This window comes from Globicephala melas, chromosome 6 (genome assembly GCF_963455315.2).
Source record: "Globicephala melas chromosome 6, mGloMel1.2, whole genome shotgun sequence".
NCBI classification, from domain to species: Eukaryota; Metazoa; Chordata; class Mammalia; order Artiodactyla; family Delphinidae; genus Globicephala; species Globicephala melas.
The window spans coordinates 13,052,769-13,071,372 of NC_083319.1; the positions used below are offsets into that span (position 1 = coordinate 13,052,769).

An 18,604-nucleotide genomic window follows, 5' to 3' on the forward strand; every position below is an offset into this window, starting at 1 on the left:
GCGGCAGAAGAAGTCCGACAGATGCGATCCGGCTAGTCTGGAAGAAAGTGAACACCACATTCTGAGCTGCCTATGGGGGTCACTATGGCAAAGGACTGTGGCCATTTCCAGCTGCTGAGTGTGGTTCCCGGCTGACAGCTAGAAGGAGAATGAGGACCTCAGTCCTCCAGTGGCAAGGAGATGAACTCTTCCAGTCAGCGTGGAAGAAGGCCCTGAGCCAAGACAAGAACCACAACCCTGGCCACACCTTGATTTCAGCCTGTGATGACCTGAGCAGAGGACCCAGCCAAGCCACGGTGGACCTCTGACCTACAGAACTCTGAGCTAATAAATGGCTGTGGTCTGAAGTCACTAGGTTTGTGTTCATTTTTTTGTGCAGCAATAAAAAACTAGTAAGGGAGGTGAAAAGTTTTCCCCTGGCTCATAGATCCATTGAGTGCACATGTCTGTGTATCCCTCCAAGAAACTCTGAACTTCTCTAAGGCTGGAACTATATCTTACTCGTCTGTGGAGTCGGACTGCCTGGGTTGGTCCCTGGCCCTGCCACTCATGAGGTTGAAAATGGAGGCAAATTATTTTACTTCTCTGTTGCATATTCTCCTCATCTGTAAAATGGGTGTGATAACAGTACAAAGCTCCAGGGTTGTAAGGCGTGTTAAATAACTTTGTGAACTGTAGAACTGTGCCTGGACACAGAAAATGCTCAGCGCATGTGGTGGTGGCGGTTTCGTTATATCCAAGCACTTAGCCCAGTAGCTAGCATATAATAGGCACTAAATTAATGTTTGTTGAGTGGATGAATGAATGAATTCGAATTAGAATCTTGGTCTCTTGATTCTTAATCCTACAATATTTCTACTAATCATTATTCGCAATAGGATACAGATTTTTTCCAAAGCTAATTTTACTGGCCCAGTTTCTTCAGGGTGCACTGGGAAAGCACCAGATTTATAACACTGTGAAAATAGAGAGGTGCTTAAACTGATACCAGAGTGCTTAAAAACCTGCGCTCTGTGGAAGCTGACCAAAAGCTGTGAGTAGGCTGGCTTTGTCTTAATAAACCTTGTCGTTTGATCAGGGTGACATATACTTAATGCAGTTGCCTAATTATCTGGTCATCAGGGAAATACCAGCTGTCATTGCCAACTGAGCTGGGCCATCAATCTGTTCTGAGTTCATTAAGTAAATGAAAAGGTGTGGCTTAAATACTTAAGAAGAGGAATAACAGCTCTCATCTCAAGGAGCTAGTGAAAGCAGGACTTTTTGCCACAGCTACTGGCTGTGTTGAGCTGTGAAAAGTGAGATTTGTAGCTTGACAATACAGCTCAACATAAGAGACAGAAGGAGATGCCAAAATTTGATAAAGGATCCTCATATATCCCCCCATCTCCCATCACATTTAGATTGTTATTGCTGATAATTCCTTTTAAAATTCTAAGCAGTAAGGTGGCCTCTAGCTGTGAACTAGCCCATCCCTCTTGAACTGGCCCATGTCGAGGGCTTGCAGGTCCTTTCCCACACCTATGGAGAGACAGACATGTTGATTATTATCAAGCCTTGGGCTGGAGAAATGAATGACCAAAGTCTGCACGCACGTGCTGTATGCTGAGCAGTTTCACATCAAGATTTGTTTTGAGGTTTATAGATTCTGGTTCCATTCAATTTCCCTTCCCACAGTCATGCTCTATTCCTCCTCACTGGACTACATGCCATCCGTTCCTCCAGCATCTATTACGTGCCACTCCTTCCCAGGCACTGGGCTAGGCACCTGGAATTCAGAGATAATTAAGATGTTTTTCTTGCCCTGGAGAGACTTCTAAGCGTGCTCCCTCATGCTCCCATGCCTTTGCACACGGGGCTCCTCCAGCCTAGACTACCTTCCTGGCTTCTGGGCTTGGCAAGTTCCAGCTCATCTTTCAAGTTTTTACCAAACCACAGCTTTCTCCCCAGGAGGATAATTCACACCCTGCTTCATGCTCTCATAGCCCTTCGACCCTCATCTGCTGGAGCATTTGCCACTTTGCACTGTGATTTATTTACAACTTCCAAGGACAGAGGCTGTGCCTTGTTCTTACCTGAATTCCCAGTGCCTGACATCGAGTTGATGCATAAGTTGCACTGATACTTGAATGAAAGACTAAGTTAATAAAAGAGGATAACTATTCTTATGTAAGGTGTGTAGGAGGGTAGAAGTGAGGATGGAGCCATAGAATAAATGTGCTTTTCTAGTATCTCTTTTGCCAGTAGGGGGAGAGATGTGCTTATAAATATCCCATCATGCAAGCCTTTAGGATCAGTGGTCTGAAAGGCCAAAGAGAGGCTCAGGGTCTTTCTGTGTGACCTCTCAAATTTATAAGGAGCCATTTTACTTCAGGTAAGAGTGGGTATGGGACTTCCGTGGTGACCCGGTGGTTAAGAATCCGCCTGCCAATGCAGGGGACACGGGTTTGATCCCTGGTCCGGGAAGATCCCACACGCCTGCGGAGCAACTAAGCCCATGCGCCACAACTTCTGAGCCTGCGCTCTAGAGCCCGCAAGCTATAACTACTGAAGCCTGCACGCTCTAGGGCCCGCGTGCCGCAACTACTGAGCCTGCGTGCTGCAACTACTGAAGCCCGCACGCCAAGAGCCCGTGCTCTGCAACAAGAGAAGCCACCGCAATGAGAAGCCTGCGCACCGCAATGAGAAGCCTGCGCACCTCAATGAAGAGTGGCCCCTGCTCGCCGCAACTAGAGAAAGCCTGTGCCTAGTAACGAAGACCCAACGCAGCCAAAAAAAAAAAAAGAATCATGTGACCATATGGCAGGCTATTTTCTATTTTTCCTTTTACTACTTTGTCATTCCCTCTTTCTTTTTTAGGGCGTATGGGGGAGGAGTGAGGAGTGGTGGTAATTATTTATTCACAGGTTCAAACCTACAGGCAACACAATTCTGCCCTCTCTGAACACATTTCAGTGCAGTTTCGGGGTTGGAGAGTTTAGTTATTTGTTCCTGGTACCCACTGTCCAGGACTGCTAGGAAGAGTCCTCTTCCCTCTCTGCTCCTGGACCTTTGCTTTTCTTTCTCAGCAACCATTCCAAAAACGCACTCAGTCTTTCTTCAGTTCTCTCTTTTGTGACTCACGAATTTGCACCTCCTGCTTTGACTTCTCTCCATTCCCACTCCTGTATTTCTAATCCCTTGTAGGATAGTTCCAATTAGATGTACCGTCATCCGTTCAAGCTCACTACTTCTAAAAGTTAGCTGTTTCTCTCCCAGGTGTGCTCCCACTTTCATTCACTCTATTCCATCAATACCCTACCGGGCACTGAAACCAAGAGGTGAGGGTTAGGACAAGCAGGGGCGCCCAGGTGGAAGGTGCTGTGAGTCAGAGTACTTTAGCAGAGGCATTTCAGCACTATGGAGAGCTCCTAGCGGGGCCAACTCCCCGACTCCGGCCCCTCCCCTGCACCTTCCCTGCACACAGCAGCCTTCATATACACCTCCTTGTCACTGGAAACTTATGCTTGTTAAAGGAACCTTATTCATTTCTTCCAGGCTTAGTTCTCTGGGGACTGAAGACTTAACGGGGCTGGATTCTGTCCTTGCTCTATCACTTATTGGATGCACTCCCAGAGACTGAGTTATCTAATTGCTCTGAGCCTCAGTTTCCTCTTCTGTAAAATGGAATGGCAGTATGTCTACCTATTTGAGAGTGCTGTTGTGAGGGTGAATTGAGATAGCACACATAAAGCATGCAGCACATAATATAAATTCAGTAAATAGTAGTTACAATTTTTATTATTATAGAAATTATCGGTACAGTTATATTAATTCTTCTTAGTAACGTGTGATGGTACGACTCAAAGCTCTCAGGGCAGTGGCATGTCTCTGGGAGTTTACAGGCTGGTTTTGTGGGTCAGGAGGAACAAATGAGTTTAGGGGGCAAGTAAGTCCTCTGGGAAACTTCTTTGTCCCTTGGGTACATTATTAAGACAGCAGTGGGTGCTTTAGGGTTAGCCCAAGTCATAGTCAGTTGTTGGAAAAGAAGAGCAGGCCCTTGTAGATTTACAGAATAGGAAATACCCTGTATGTGGCAAACAGGGAAACAGGCCCAAGAGATCCAGTAATGCCCAAGGTGGCTCAGCAAGCTGGTGTCCACAGACAGGAGGACTGGATCTCCAGGCTACCGGCTGCTCTTTGCTAGGTCTTTGCATATGCTGTTGCTTCCTCCCGTGGGAAGTCCTTTCCCTGTCTAGTCTGGCAACTGCTCTCTTTCTCACCAAGAGTCAGCTCTCTGAGCCTCAGTTGCCTGCTCTGTGAAATGGGGATACACTGCTATTCACCAGGTTGTGTGGAGATTAAAAGTGACAGTGTGAGGAAGGGGCTTAGCTCTGACACAGGCGTATCGTAGATGCTGTGTAAGATGTGGCTGTAGGCATTACAATGATCTGTTCATGGGTCGGACTCAGCCGCTGCACTGCGAGCTCCCTGAAGGTAAGGACTGCATCCTTTGTCTTCTTGTTTTCACTCTCCAACTTGGTCTCCTACCACTAACCCTCTGCTCCCATAATGTGGCACCTCTCAGCATCCCCTGAGTGTGTCACCCGGCTCAAAGGCATGACTTGCTTGTATGTTGAATGAATTGATATTTCAGCTAGACGTGGTGCCTTTAGACCGGCTTTCTGGTGGGGGTTGCCACTGTGGAAAGTATTGAACTGGCCTGGGTAGCTGGTCAACTGGGGATGAGCAGCCCTAAGAGCTGTCAGAAGCAACTTTGGGAAAAGTTTGGTATCCCGGGTGGGAGGAAGTGCTGCTGGAATGTGCTGCTGGAATCAGCCGACCTGATTTGCTTTGTTTCCATTCCAGTTAATAAACACATTTGAAGTTTTGGTGTGGAAGAGACTGGGTAGTCTGAGGCCTGGTGGTGAATTGATACCATTTACTCGCAGTGAAGGAGTAGCGAGCAGGGAGATTACTATGGAGAATTTTGCAAAGCATAATGGAGTTAATTTATAATTGTTGTGGGAGCTCTTTTCCATCAGCTGAATTATGATGGGACGGAGGTGGTTATTTTGTTGTTTGTGTCACCCTTTTGAATTGGAAAGTGGAAAAAGAAAATCATGCTGAATTGGTATCTGATCTTTTCAGAGCTATTTGCTAAATAAACTGGAATTTTAATTAAAACTGCAAGCCAAGAAGTAAATCACTTTAGAAGTTTGTGAAGTTTTTCTTTTTCCTTTGCCTAATATAATTACCACTAATTAAGGTTCTTTACGGGTGGGAAATCAGACACCAGAATAAATAACTGGAGGAGGTTGCTATGGGGCAAGGAGATTATGAAAGGGCTAAGGTTGTCGTTTCCTCCTGCTAACTTGGGCCTTTTTTCTGTGGTTAAGTTGTTTGGTAACCTTTTTTTTTTTTTTTTTTGCGGTACGCGGGCCTCTCACTGTCGTGGCCTCTCCCGTGGCGGAGCACAGGCTCCAGGCTCAGCGGCCATGGCTCACGGGCCCAGCCGCTCCGCGCCATGTGGGATCTTCCCGGATCAGGGCACGAACCCGTGTCCCCTGCATCGGCAGGCGGACTCTCCACCACTGCGCCACCAGGGAAGCCCCATGGTAACCATTTTGATCTCATTAAAAGTATTATGATCAGAAGCAGAAGCAAAGGTGGACGACAGCCCTCACTGCAGCTCCTCCAGCTTTAATTCATGTGAGTCAATTATAATGAATGGATTTAATAAAAAATACAACATGCTTTGGTGATTAACTCAGCGAACAACACATGGCACGCTTACCGGGAGTATCATATTTGCAGTAACAAAGAAGTGAACAGGAAAAGAAACTTCATAGATCACAAGAATTGCTGCTTCCCAGCAGAAGGTTGTTAATTACTTATCCCCTTGCTGTATTTATTGGCTCTATTAGAGGATGAGTAATTATCGTCTTCCCTGGAAACCCACTGGAGCCAGACGGCGCCTCTTTAAAGTAGAAGTCTCCCCAGAGTGCTAGTTATCCCTGCGGGATCCTCTCCAGTCAGAGTCTCCAACAACCAGGAGCGCGGAGTGGGTGAGACAGGAATGTCAGCCCACGCGGGCACAGGACACGGGTCTCCTTCAAAGTGCAGGGGCTGTCAGAGCAGTTCTCCCTCTTAGAAACGCTGACGTGCTCTCACTCCCCCGTGCCTTCCCCCACCCCTACTTCCAGAGCATCCTTTTCCTCTCGGCTGGGTCATCCCCCCACCCCATCCCCTTTCTCCCAGCCTTGGCTCCCTCTCGGGTCTGGCTGCCCTCAGTCTCTCTCCACCTCCCCTCCATTCTCCCTCCTAGCAGGGTCTGCACAGCCCTGCTTGAGCACTTCCTGGGCTCTCTTCCACCTGCAGAATCGAGTTCAAGCTCCTCAGCCTGCGCTGTGAGCCCCTCACGATCAGTTGGGCCGTGTGGACCTCTCCAGCTCTGTCTCTCTACTGACCCTGGGCTGCGGGCACTCTGCGGTCTCCCAGACGCCCTCCCTGGCACGCACTTCTCTTTCTCTTCATCTCTGCCTGGCAACAACAACAACTTCACACCCAGCTCAAATGGACCCTGCTTGGTTAAACTTCCCTCACCTGGAGCAGGGGCAGTTGCTCCTTCTGGGCTCTGACACAGCACTTTGTCACACAGAACGTGTTTATCTGTTACCGATCTGCCTCTACCCGCAGGCTGGCTCCCGCATTCCTGGAGCTATGTCTGATTCACTTGTTTTTCAAGAAGCGGATTTGTGCAGGGCCAGCCTCTGCTTTCTCTACCATCGGGGAAGACTGGGGACTCTTCCTCTCTGCCCTTCTCACCAGGGGACTTAATTAGGTGACGAACAATCTAAGCAGCCCGCTCTCAATATTCTAAACTGGATTAATTTAGCTCCTACTATGTGCCAGGCTGTTCACAAGCATCCTTTCACTTACGGGGTTGTTTTTCATCTTTACCATACCTCCTGTGAGGGAGGGTTTGCTAGTCCTCTCTCAGGTGATGAAACTAAGGCCCTTGGTAGTTACCAGGCCTGAGATTTGAATCCAGGTTCCTGAACTCGAGTCAAGGAGCTTTTGTGCATGTACAGGCTTTCGCTAGAGTTAGATGCACACACAGGAAGGCCTGCATGGCTCTAAATGCTCCGAGCTAACGTATGCACATTTAACCTTGGGCTAGTCCTAGAGAACACCCCTGTCCACCAGCTCCTTTGGGTAATATCTTACCAGCCAATAGGTATGGGAAAGGGTGATGGGAAAGGATGGAAGAAAAGAAGGAAACTAGCTTTTGAAAAACACCTACTGTGTGCCAGGCATTGTGTGCCAGGCACAGTGCTAAACACATTATTAATCCATCTAATAACCCAATCACATTGCCATGATTGTTCCCACTGAGGAAACAGGCTTGGAGTTGCCCCACGTGTGGGCTTTCCCCGCAGCCCCATCCAAAGATGCTGCCATCAGGAAGCTGGCAGGTCCCTCACCAGCACAGGGAGGCCTTTTCTCATCAGCCACATTTTCCACTGGCAGGAGGGAGCCTGGAATCTCCCCGTGGCCCTTCAGTTGGGTCTCTTGTCGTCTGTCTGGGAGGAGAGCGATGCTGTTAGCTGGGATGTGAGCAGCAGAGAAGAGGACTGAGCTGGTCTCCCTCTCTCAGGCTTAAAAGGGGCTCCCCTTCTTTTGATACGCTCATACTTGGCAAATAGAACCGTGTTCCATCTGGGCACACCCTTCAGGATTTGGTGGGTTTCCACCAGAATTTTCACCATCGGCTTGCTTTCTCGATTGAAGAAAAGAGTGCTAAATTTTCAGTCTGTCCTTGAAGGGCAATTGCTCAGTCCTTTCATTGTCTTAACTGGCCTTCTTTGGACCCTTCTGTGCTCCATTCTTCCTTGAAGTGTTAATCACAACTCATTTTTTAATAGATGTATGTGCTCAGTTGTTTTTCATAGATTAATCCATCTATCCATCCATCCAGCATAGTGGAGTTGAAAGAGCACAATCTTTGAAAATAGACCAACATGGCTTCAGATTCTGGGTTTGCCACTTATTAGCAAAGGGATTGTATTTTTGCATGTCAAAATGGAGGCATATCTGTAAGATACCTGGCACATAATGAAGTGCTCAGTAAACAGTAAGTATTCATTGTAAGGTTATACGAGTCTTAAATTACTTCATTCTCCAAATGCTTCCTTTCTCTTGGACCCTGTTCTAAAACTGGAATGGTGTATTCATTATCTATTGCTGCGTAACAAAGTCCCCCCAGTTCAGCATCTTATAATAACACACATCTATGTCACACAGTTTCTGAGGGTTAGGAATCTGAGAGTGGCTTAAAGGGGTTCTGGCTCAGGCCTCTCATGAAGCTGTAATCAAGCTGTCAGCCAGAACCGTAGTCTCTGAAGACTTGACTGAGGCTGAAGGATCCAATTAGCTCGCTCACATGGCTGTTGGCAGGAGGCTTTTTTTGGGCTGCGTTTTGGGTCTTCGTTGCTGTGCGCGGGCTTTCTCTAGTTGTGGTCAGTGGGAGCTACTCTTCGTTGTGGAGTGCGGGCTTCTCACTGCAGTGGCCTCTCTTGTTGCGGAGCACGGGCTCCAGTAGTTGTGGCCAGTGGGCTCTAGAGCGCAGGCTTAGTAGTTGTGGCGCACGGGCTTAGTTGCCCCGAGGCATGTGGGATCTTCCCAGACCAGGGCTCGAACCATTGTCCTCTGCGCTGGCAGGCGGATTCTTAACCACTGCGCCACCAGGGAAGCCCTGACAGGAGGCTTTGATTTCTTACCTCTCCCTGGACTTCCTCAAAATGAGTGATAATGAGAAAGAGAAGAATAGGAGAGAGAGACAGAGAGACAGAGATCGAGAGAGAGAGAGAGGAGGGCACAGTCTTTGTATAAAGATGCGCTTCGGAAGTGACATTCCCTTACTTCTGCTGTTGCTACTGGTCACATAGATCAAGCCTGTGATGGTGTGGGAGGAGACTACACAGGGTATGAATTCCAGGAGGCAGGGATCAGTGGAGACCATCTTAGAGACTGCTTCCCACCAGTGGGTAGGTTGGGGAGAGGGTAGAAAGAAGAGTAAAATATCTCTACCCTGAAGCATTCTGTTGGGTGGGGAGGCAGTCATGTAACCATAAACACCCTACAAGGCAGCGGCTGGACCACAGGCATCCACAAAGTGCAGAGAAATCTATTAACTCTGCTTAAGGGCATCGTGGAAGGTTTCCCAAGCACAGGCCCACTGTGGTGCTGGTGTTCTTATTCAGGAGCTGTCCTACTGATGCTTGATGTTTGGTTGGCATCTTTTTTATTGAAGTTACTCATTGGGGTGATTTCCTTGGACATTAAAAATAATAACTGTCCCATATAACAGCAACTGACTGTTGACAAAGTGCCTTCCCAGGCATTACCTCAGTCTACATAACAGCCCAGGGAGGTAGACAGGTTTTACTGTGGCCATTTTCCTCCATCGTAGATGAGCTGCTGAGGCTTAGAGGGGCAAGGTCAGCGTGTCAAGGTCTCTGGGAGGGGTGTGGTGGGTGAGGGACTTGAGCCAGGGTCTTCCTAGTCCAAGCGTGTCGCTCTGGCTGCTACACCTTCCTTGTGTCCCCCTCCCCTGAGTGTTTGGGGCCCCTCATTTTAAAGCAGTAGTTTGGGTCATCTCCCCCCGAAGAAGCTTTACACATATGTTTGCCCATATCAAAGCTTATTTGCCACTTTTATGCCCAGTCACTTGAAAGGTTTTCTGTTCACGAAGAAGCATTATGAAGAAAATCGTTCCCAAAGTATAGAAACGTGAATTGTGCTTTCATCAGCATTCAAAATGTGAAATTGCATTTTACAAAAATCCCTCGGGAGGGTTTGAACTTGCTCTTTGAGCCGTTAGAAGAGTGACCAGCATATCGGTTCCTCAAGCACGAATGTGCTCATTAGAACTTGGCTATTTTGCAAGGTTTTTTCTTTTTTTTTAAGTCCTTCTGGGCCAGAGGGAAAAGGATTTTGGGTCCACACAGCTATATGCACTAGGGGAGGAACTTCCTTTGTGGCACAGATGGTGGCATGTGGGGTGCAGGGTAGGTTAGTTACTATAGTCCATGAGTGACAAATGACCACCATAGCGATCAGTTCAAGACCAGTTGTGTGCAGTGGTTAAGAGCCTGGGCCTTGGGAACAGACAGACGTGGATTTGCTCCTGACTCTGCCCCTACCAGCTCTGTGTCCTTGGGAGAGTTATTTAATCTCTCCAAACTTTGGTTTCTTCATCTGTAAGTAGGTTAATAGGAAACCCCTTCTCATGAGGTTGTTGTGAGGATTAAATGAGGTAATATATATAAAGAGTTTAACATAGACATGGAAATAATGCGAGACATGGAAATAAGCATCGCCTAAATGCTAACTTTAATGATGACGGTGATGAAAGTGTATTTGAGTAGCTGCTGTTCACAGGTCCATTTATTCAAGTGTTCATTCATGAAACACGCTGCAGGTGTTGCTAACAATGGTGTCTGTGAACAACTAGGGGCTTCAGGGAGTCTTTGAATTCTCCTAAAATCACATGGAAAATTTTGTGCGTATGTGTGTTTTCCTGGAGAGGATCTCAAAGTGATTCTTGACCTCACAAAGGTTAAAAATAAAGTCTCTGGCTTGGTGTTAGAGATACACAAGTTTAGGAAGGTGTCTTCATTTTCAGAGTCCACGAGTGGGAAAGCAGACTGACAGATGAGCTGCTGCTGAATGACCTGTGAAGGGTGTAAGTGATGGAGGCCCCAGAGAAGGGAGAGCTGGTGAGACAGCTTCATGGATGGTCCAGCTGAGTCAGAAGATCCCAGGCGAAAGGAATGGCATGCAGAAACCCAGGCCACAAAACAGAGAAGTGCTGTACGCTTGATGTCAAAAGTAGTCTGGCAGTAACAGTGCAAGTGCCCGAGGTGTCCATGGCCCAACCTGAAGCAAACGGGGCGGCAGAGGGGAGTTTGGGAAGTGTCTTTGAGACCAGGCTCGGAGCTTTGACGTGGGAAGAGTTGTAAGCGAAAGAGTAACATGGTCAGAGCTTTAAAAAAACATCCCTCTGGGTGTTGAGTAGACAGGAAGGGGAGACTTTGCGGGTGCGGGGAGGGGGAGGGTTGAGCAGGAGGCTGGTGTGGTCCTCATCCCAGTGAGAAGGGAGGCCCCGAATTAAGGCACTGGAGATTAAGGAAGGAGAGGAAACTTAAAAATAAATGAGGAGATAAACCAGAGGACTTGCTGACCAGTGGGATACTGGGGAGGAAGAGGGCATCAGAAGGGTTCTCAGGATTATGCTTCTCATTTTCCTTGGGCCTAAAGCCCACTGGATGCCTGGTTAGACATCACTGGGGACCTGAGACAGTATGTCCAGTTGTTGTGGTCCTGGAAATTTGTAGTGTTATGAGGGACATAAGCGCTACACATGAAATACTTAACAGTGCAGGCAAATTATAAGCATGGTACGACGTGCTGAAGGGATCAGCAAGGTGATCACTGAGGACTGCAGTGGCTCCGAAGCTCTCCATGTCATCACGTCTAAGTTCCCATCTTGCTTGACCTCATAGCCACATTCACACTGTTCCCCTTGCCTGTTAGGGCTCGTGCTTGCACTCTCTCTCTGGTCCCTCTTACTCAGTCTGCCCAGCCAGTCATCCTCTTCCCCCAGGACTGACCTACTGTTCCACGGGGCACTGGGGTACAGGCCCGCGTGGGCGGCCTCTGCCTCAGTCTTCAGCCCCGTCCCACACTCCTTTCCTCTCATCTGCTGTGTTCCAGCCGCCTTGACCTTCCTGCAGGGTTTCCAGTGGGCCCCGCTAAGTCCTGTGTCTGGGCTTTCACATGCTTGTTCTCTCTGCCTGGAACACTCTTCCTCCTCACCCTGTACCTGATCTTCCTTCCAACCTCGGCTCTAATAGCCCCTTCCCAGGAATGAAGTGACCATTTAATTTGTTGCCCGAACTGGGATACATTTGAAAGTGAAAAGAGGCGCTATTAATGTTGACACCGGCACAACAGGTATCGGCTGCAGCTGCCCGGGGCTGGTGGACACGTGGTCTCCTGACTCAGGGGGCCCTTCTCTGACTTCCCCGATGTGCTCGGTCCCCTGGGCTCTCCCTGCTCTCTGGGCCTCATCTCACAGCCCTCACCGGGCTTTGTAGTGATACACTGGTGTGACTTGGACTCAACCCTTTCTGCCCATGGACTGTGCGCTCCATGAAGACAGACGTGTTCCCATGTGTCTTTGGCACCTGAGACACACTGTGCCACTAAGTAGGTTCCTCACACTTAATGTTGAACTCAGATTTGTATTGTTCTGTGGCGCATACAAAGCACTTTCATTTCCATTATCTTGTTTGGTCCCTGTCACTACCCGGTGGTTTCCTCATCTCAGTGTACCAAGGACACAGAGGTCCTGGTTACTTAAGCTCTCATAGATAGTAAGTGAACAGAGACAAGTCTAGAACTCTCAGGTCTTCTGACCCCAAATCCAGTGCTTTTTCCAAAAGGGTTTGAAGAAGAGAAAAGGAAAGATGATTCCAAGACTTAGAACCCAGGTAACTGGGAGGATGGTGGTGAACTTGAGAAAAATGGGGACTGGGGAATCTTAGAAGCACTTGTCAATTTTCAATTGCCCTGTGAAAATCCACGCAGCATTCCAGGCTCCAGAGAGCTCAGAATAGAGCCGTGAGTGGCCCCTTAGCCTAGGGGGCGGGGTGTAAGCAGAGAGTTTTGTCGTCTCTGTTGTTTTACTGTAAAATATACATAACATAAAATTCACCATCTTAACCGTCTTTAAGTGTACAGTTCAGTGGCGTTAAATACACGTTGCTGTGCAACCGTCACCACCATCCATCTCCAGAACATTTTCATCTTCTCAAACTGAAACCCTGTACACGTTAAACGATAACTCCCCATCTTCCCTCCCCGCAGCCGCTGGAAACCACCATTCTACTTTGTCTTTGTGAATTTGACTACTCCAGTTACCTCACAGAAATGGAATCATACAACATTTGTCCTTTTGTGTTTGGCTTACTTGACTTAGCATAATGTCTTCAGGGTTCACCTATGTTGTAGCGGGTGTTAAAACTTCATTCCTTCTTAAGGCTGAGTGATAGTACAGTGTGTGTATACTCCACGTTTTCTTTACCTATTGATGGATAATCAGTGGACACTTGGGGTGTTTCTACTTTTTGGCTGTTGTGAACAATGCTGCCATGGACATTTGTGTACCAACATCTGTTTGAATTCCTGATTTCAGTTCTTTGGGGTATATTCCCAGAAGAGGAATCGCTGGATCATGTGATAATTTTTGTTTTCCGCAGTGGTTTTTAACATTACCAATGCGCAAGGGTTCCAATTTCTCTACATCCTCATCAGCACTTGTTATTTCCTTTTTATTATTATTTTTATAATAGTCTTCCTAATGGGTGTGAAGTGGTTTTGATTTGCATTTTCCTAATAATTAGTGATGTTGAGCATCTTTTCATGTGGTTATTAGCCATCTGTATATCTTCTTTGCAGAAATGTCTATTTAAGTCCTTTGCCCATTTTTTTTTTTTGCGGTACGCGGGCCTCTCACTGCTGTGGCCTCTCCTGTTGCGGAGCACAGGCTCCGGACGTGCAGGCTCAGCGGCCATGGCTCACGGGCCCAGCCGCTCCGTGGCACGTGGGATCCTCCTGGACCGGGGCGCGAACCCGTGTCCCCTGCATCGGCAGGCAGACTCTCAACCACTGCGCCACCAGGGAAGCCCCTTTTGCCCATTTTTTAACTGGGTTGTTTTTGTTTACTTGTAGTTTTTAAAATATATTCAGAATATTAATCCCTTATCAGATTTATGATTTTCAAATGTTTTCTCCCATTCCATGGGTTGCCTTTTTATTCTGTTGACAGTGTCCTTTGATGCAAAAATTTTAATTCTGATGAAGTTCAATTTATTTATTTTTTTCTTTTGTTGTCTGTGCTTTTGTTGTCATATCCAAGAAATCATTGCCAAGTCCAATGTCATGAAAATTATCCCCTATATTTTCTTCTAAGGGTTTCATAGTTTTAGCTTTTATGATTAGGTCTTTGACCCACTTTGAGTTAATTTTTGTATATGGTGTAAGGTAAGGGTCCAACTTCAATTTTTTGTATGTGGATGTCCAACTTTCCCAACACCAATTGTTGAAAAGACTGTCTTTCCCCCATTGAATAGTCTTGTTATCCTTGTTGAAAAATCATTTGACCATATATGTGAGAGTTTATTTCTGGGTTCTCTATCTTATTCCATTGGTCTATATGTCTGTCTTTACGTCAGTACCATACTGTTTTTTAAAAGTTATTTTTATCATTTTTGATTTAGAGATGATTTAGAGATGCTTTAAGTTCACAGCAAAATAGAGCAGAAAGAACAGAGATGTTTTTCCTTTATAATCACTACCCTCACATACGCACTATCAAAAAAACAGTACACTAAAATGGTACATTTGTTAAAATCAATGAACCTACATTGCAGATTCTTATCACCCAAAGTTCATAGTTCATTAGTGTTCACTTTTGGTGGTGTACATTCTCTGGGTTTAGACAAATGTATAATGACATGTATTCACCATTATGGTATCACGTAGAGTAGTTTCACTCCCCTAAAAATCACCTGTGCTTTACCTATTTATTCCTCCCTCTCTCCTAACCCCTGGCAACCACTGATCCTTGTACTGTCTCTGTAGTTTTGCCTTTTCCAGAATGTCATATAATTGGGATCATACAGTATGTAGCCTTTTCAGATGGGCTTCTTTCACTTAATAATACACATTTAAGATTTCTCCACGTCTTTTCGTGGCTTGATCATTTCTTTTTAGTGCTGAATAAAATTGCATTGTCTGGCTGTTCCACAGTTTATTTATTCATTCACTTACTGAAGGACATCTTGGTTGCCTCCAAGTCTTGGCAGTTATGGATAAAGCTGCTATAAACATTTGCGTGGAGGATTTTTTGTGGACATACGTTTTTAACTAATTTGAGTAAATGCCAAGGAGCACAATTGCTGGATCATATGGTAAGAGTATGTTTAGTTTTGTAAGAAACCGCCAAACTGTCTTCCAAAGTCGCTGCACCATTTTGCATCCCACCGGCAACGGACAAAGAGTTCCTGTTGCTCCACAACCTCTTCAGCGCTTGGTGTTGTTAGTGTTTTGGATTTTGGCCATTCTAAGGTGTGTAGTGGTATCTCATTGTTATCTTATGCACTGTTTTGATTACTGTAGCTTTGTTATACGTTTTGGCATCAGGAAGTGTGACATTTCCAAGATTGTTTTGGCTATTTGGGATCCCTTGATATTCCATATGAATTTTAGGATGGATTTTTCTATTTCTGCAAGAAAAAAAAAATGGTCACTGGAATTTTGGTAGGGATTGCGTTGACTCTATATATCACTTTGAGTGGTGTTGACATCTTAATAATAGGAAATCCAATCCTTGAACATGAGATATCTTTCCATTTATGTGTGTCTTTCATTTCTTTCGGCATCATTTTGTAATTTTCAGTGTACAGGTCTTTGCCTCCTTGGTTAATTCCTAAGTATTTTATTCTTTTTGATGCTATTGTAAATTGAATTGTTTTCTTAATTTCCTTTTTGGACTGTTCATGGTCAATATATAGAAAAATAACTGATTTTTTTGTATTGATTTTGTATCCAGCAATTTTGCTGAATTCATTTATTATTTCTAACAGTTTGTGTGGTTGTGTGTGTGTGTGTGTGTGTGTGTGTGATCTTTAGGATTTTCTACATATAAGATCATGTCATCTGCAAACATAATTTTACTTCCTCCTTTCCAATTTGGATGCTTCTTACTTCTTTTTCTTGCCTATGGCTCTGGCTAGAACTTCTAATACTGTGTTGCACAGAAGTGGCAAAAGTGAGTAGCCCTGTCTCATTCCTGATATTAGAGGAAAAGCTTTCAGTTTTTCACCATTGAGCATGATGTTAGCTGTTTAAGCAGTTTTTAAAAAGATCTTAAAAAGACGTGGGATTATGAAGTCCTGGGACCTACTTAAAATTGTGTTTCTCTGTGTTCTCGGTACCTAGCACAGTGCCTGGCACAAAGAAATTACCGAATAAATTGATTTAGAAAAAGACAGTTTCTCAAAACTGAATGAGCTAAGGGCTCTGAATGAAAGGTTGATTTAGGAATCATTAAAGTGCCAAGAACTGAAAGGAGATCATAAGGGTGATAAGGAGTCCTCAGTAATCCACTGACATGGAGCACGTGTTGCTCCTGCAGTGTGGGCAGCAAAGCCACTTGGATCTTAGTAAACTTTGCTTGGATAGTCTGCTTTTTAGAGGAACCTCCCTGGTTAAGTTATTTTTCCCTCCTCTATATTAGCACTTAATAGATGGAAGTTGTTAATGCTAATAGAGTGTGTACTATATGTCTCACTTTGGCACAGTTTTGAGATAATGTGAATGATTTAAAGGCCTTGAGTCTGTTTGCCTTCATTTTAATTTGGAATCGTTGGAAAGCATTGAGTCACCACCATTTCATTGGTAATGCTGTGTTCTCTCACTGGAACTTAGCCCTCTCAACTTGGAGCAGATAAAAATTCTGATTAACTCTAGTCTTAGGACGGGAAAATTGGATGATTTTGTTTAATGTGTTGACATTTCTCTTCATTTGGTCTTTTAACAAGCAGGTTCTAAACATGAAATAACGTGTCCTCACTCTTTTCCCTTAAGGGGGGTCATCTGAGTTACGCATTTTAAAAATACATTGTGTAAGTGCAGAACTTGTGGAGAGGCAGCAAAATCTAGTAGAAAGAGCAGGCCCTTTGGTCTCAGCGAGGGATTTTCTGGTTGCAAGTAACTGAAACCCTATAGTTTGTGCAAAGGAGATGCATTCTATGGGTATGAGGCTGCCTTACAGGATCCAAGGACAGAAGGGACAGCCGGGCTCAGAAGGGTCTGGGCCGAGGACCTAGAAGCCCTGGGAACTGAGACCACTCAGTCTGTGTTGCCAGGGCCACATGGCCTCATCTCTGCTTTTCTCTCTGCACCTGCTCCTTTCTCCTCTCTCAGCAGACTGGCTGCCTTTGCTTCTCTGTCAGGCTGTGCACACGGCCAAGCACAGCTGCCGGGCTCTGGCTTTTGATCACTTCCAGTGCAAGGGCCAGCAGAGGCTGCCGGGCATCTCTGATTTCCATATTCCTGGAAGAGAGAACGTGGTTATCTCATCGTGAGTCAGAGGACCATTCCTGGTTTGTTCATTCATTCATTCAAAAAGTCTTTGTTGAATGCCAGGAACCATTTTAGGCACTGGGGAATATATCCTGCCCTTGTGGACTGTGTGTGTGTGTGTGTGTGTGTGTGTGTAAGAGACAGAGGAAGAGAGAGAAAGAGATAGAAAGAGATTGTGAAAGCTCGTTCTGGGGGGACTGGTTTGAATGTTGTGGTCTTCAGATAAAGAGAAGTATGGTTTGGAATTCAGCCCTGCATTCAGTTCCTGACTTTTCCCATTTCCAGCTCTGTGCAGCCTTGGGCATGTTACATTACCCCTCTCAGCCCCAGTTTTCTCATCAGTGAAGTGGGCATCATGCTTTCTAGGATGGTTATGAGGATTCTAACAAAAGGGTGCCTGTAAGGTCACTAGTACAGTGCCCGCCACGCAGAATCAGAACTCTGCCTCTCAGTGGTTGTGACCCTGAGACAGTTACTTAGCCTGTCTTAATCTGTTTCTTCCCTTGCAACATGGGAAAGAAGGTCAGCAACTTCACATGCTTATTATGAGCATTAAATCATGTGATGTGTGCCAGGCCGCTGGGAGTTTGTACAGAAGAGACCCTCGGTGCCAGAGCTGCGCTTCTTGTTCCCGTCATTCATCACATTTCCCCTCTTTCTTCTAGTTCCCATTTGGCCGACGCTTGCCTTGTGACATCTACTGGCATGGAGTTTCATTTCACGACAGTGACATATTCTCCGGTCTAGTGAACAAGTTTCCAGGTATCCACTGTTATTGTTGACATTTAAAAACGTTTCCAGGGCTGAGCCTCAGGGTACGCTCTTCGACAAAAACATAACAGTGTTTAGACATCAAACTGGAGGGCTCTTAATTGGGAATGCCTGCCTACACGCTGCCTCAGTGCCGTGACCTTGGGAGGCAAGGTGATCAGGACTTAACTCACCAAGGGTTTTAAGACTGGAGGTTCCAAAACGTAAAAAGACAGGCTCTTCCGGTCTAATTCCACCGGCGGAAGAACATGACTTTCACCTTTTGGATTTCAGATATAATATGGGAGCATCATGAGGGGACTATATTCTCAAAAGGCAAAAAAAAAAAAAAAAAAAAAATAATCCATTTGCACTCACCATAGTTTCTGGAACATTTCAATGACTCAGTGAACGTGGACTCTGAATACGTCTACGTGTGTGGCTTGCCCAGGTAGACCGTGAGGTCCTGGGAGGGGCCGCGCCTCCTACACTTCTGGATGTTCCCACGGCTCCTGCAGTCCTTCCAGGCACACCGAGGCCCTCCGTAACTGCTGTCTCACCTACTGATGGCGAATCGGAGGCAGCCCTAGTTTTATGCCCATTGGAGGGAAAGGAGAAAGCAGGACCCTAAAGCAATAAAATGAACCGTTTCCCCTAC

The 18,604-nt window shown here is 46.0% G+C and overlaps 1 protein-coding gene across 19 annotated transcripts in view; it reads left to right on the forward strand.

Annotated features, from left to right (window-relative positions):
* Positions 1 to 18,604, forward strand: part of TTLL11 (tubulin tyrosine ligase like 11) — a 265,307-nt gene that overhangs the window by 32,683 nt on the left and 214,020 nt on the right. For 17 of the 19 annotated variants that reach the window (XR_009564257.1, XM_060300487.1, XM_030858766.2 and 14 more), the window contains exon 2: positions 17,862 to 17,958. The exons of 1 other annotated variant lie outside the window; for it this stretch is intronic. Coding sequence is in view for 15 of the 18 variants with exons in the window: in XM_060300487.1 (XP_060156470.1) it covers positions 17,862 to 17,958 (97 nt within the window). In the remaining 3 variants the exon portion in view is untranslated. Of the gene's footprint in view, positions 1 to 10,761; positions 10,858 to 17,861; positions 17,959 to 18,604 lie in introns of those variants that run through there. One more of the 19 variants, XM_060300497.1, reaches the window with a different exon arrangement.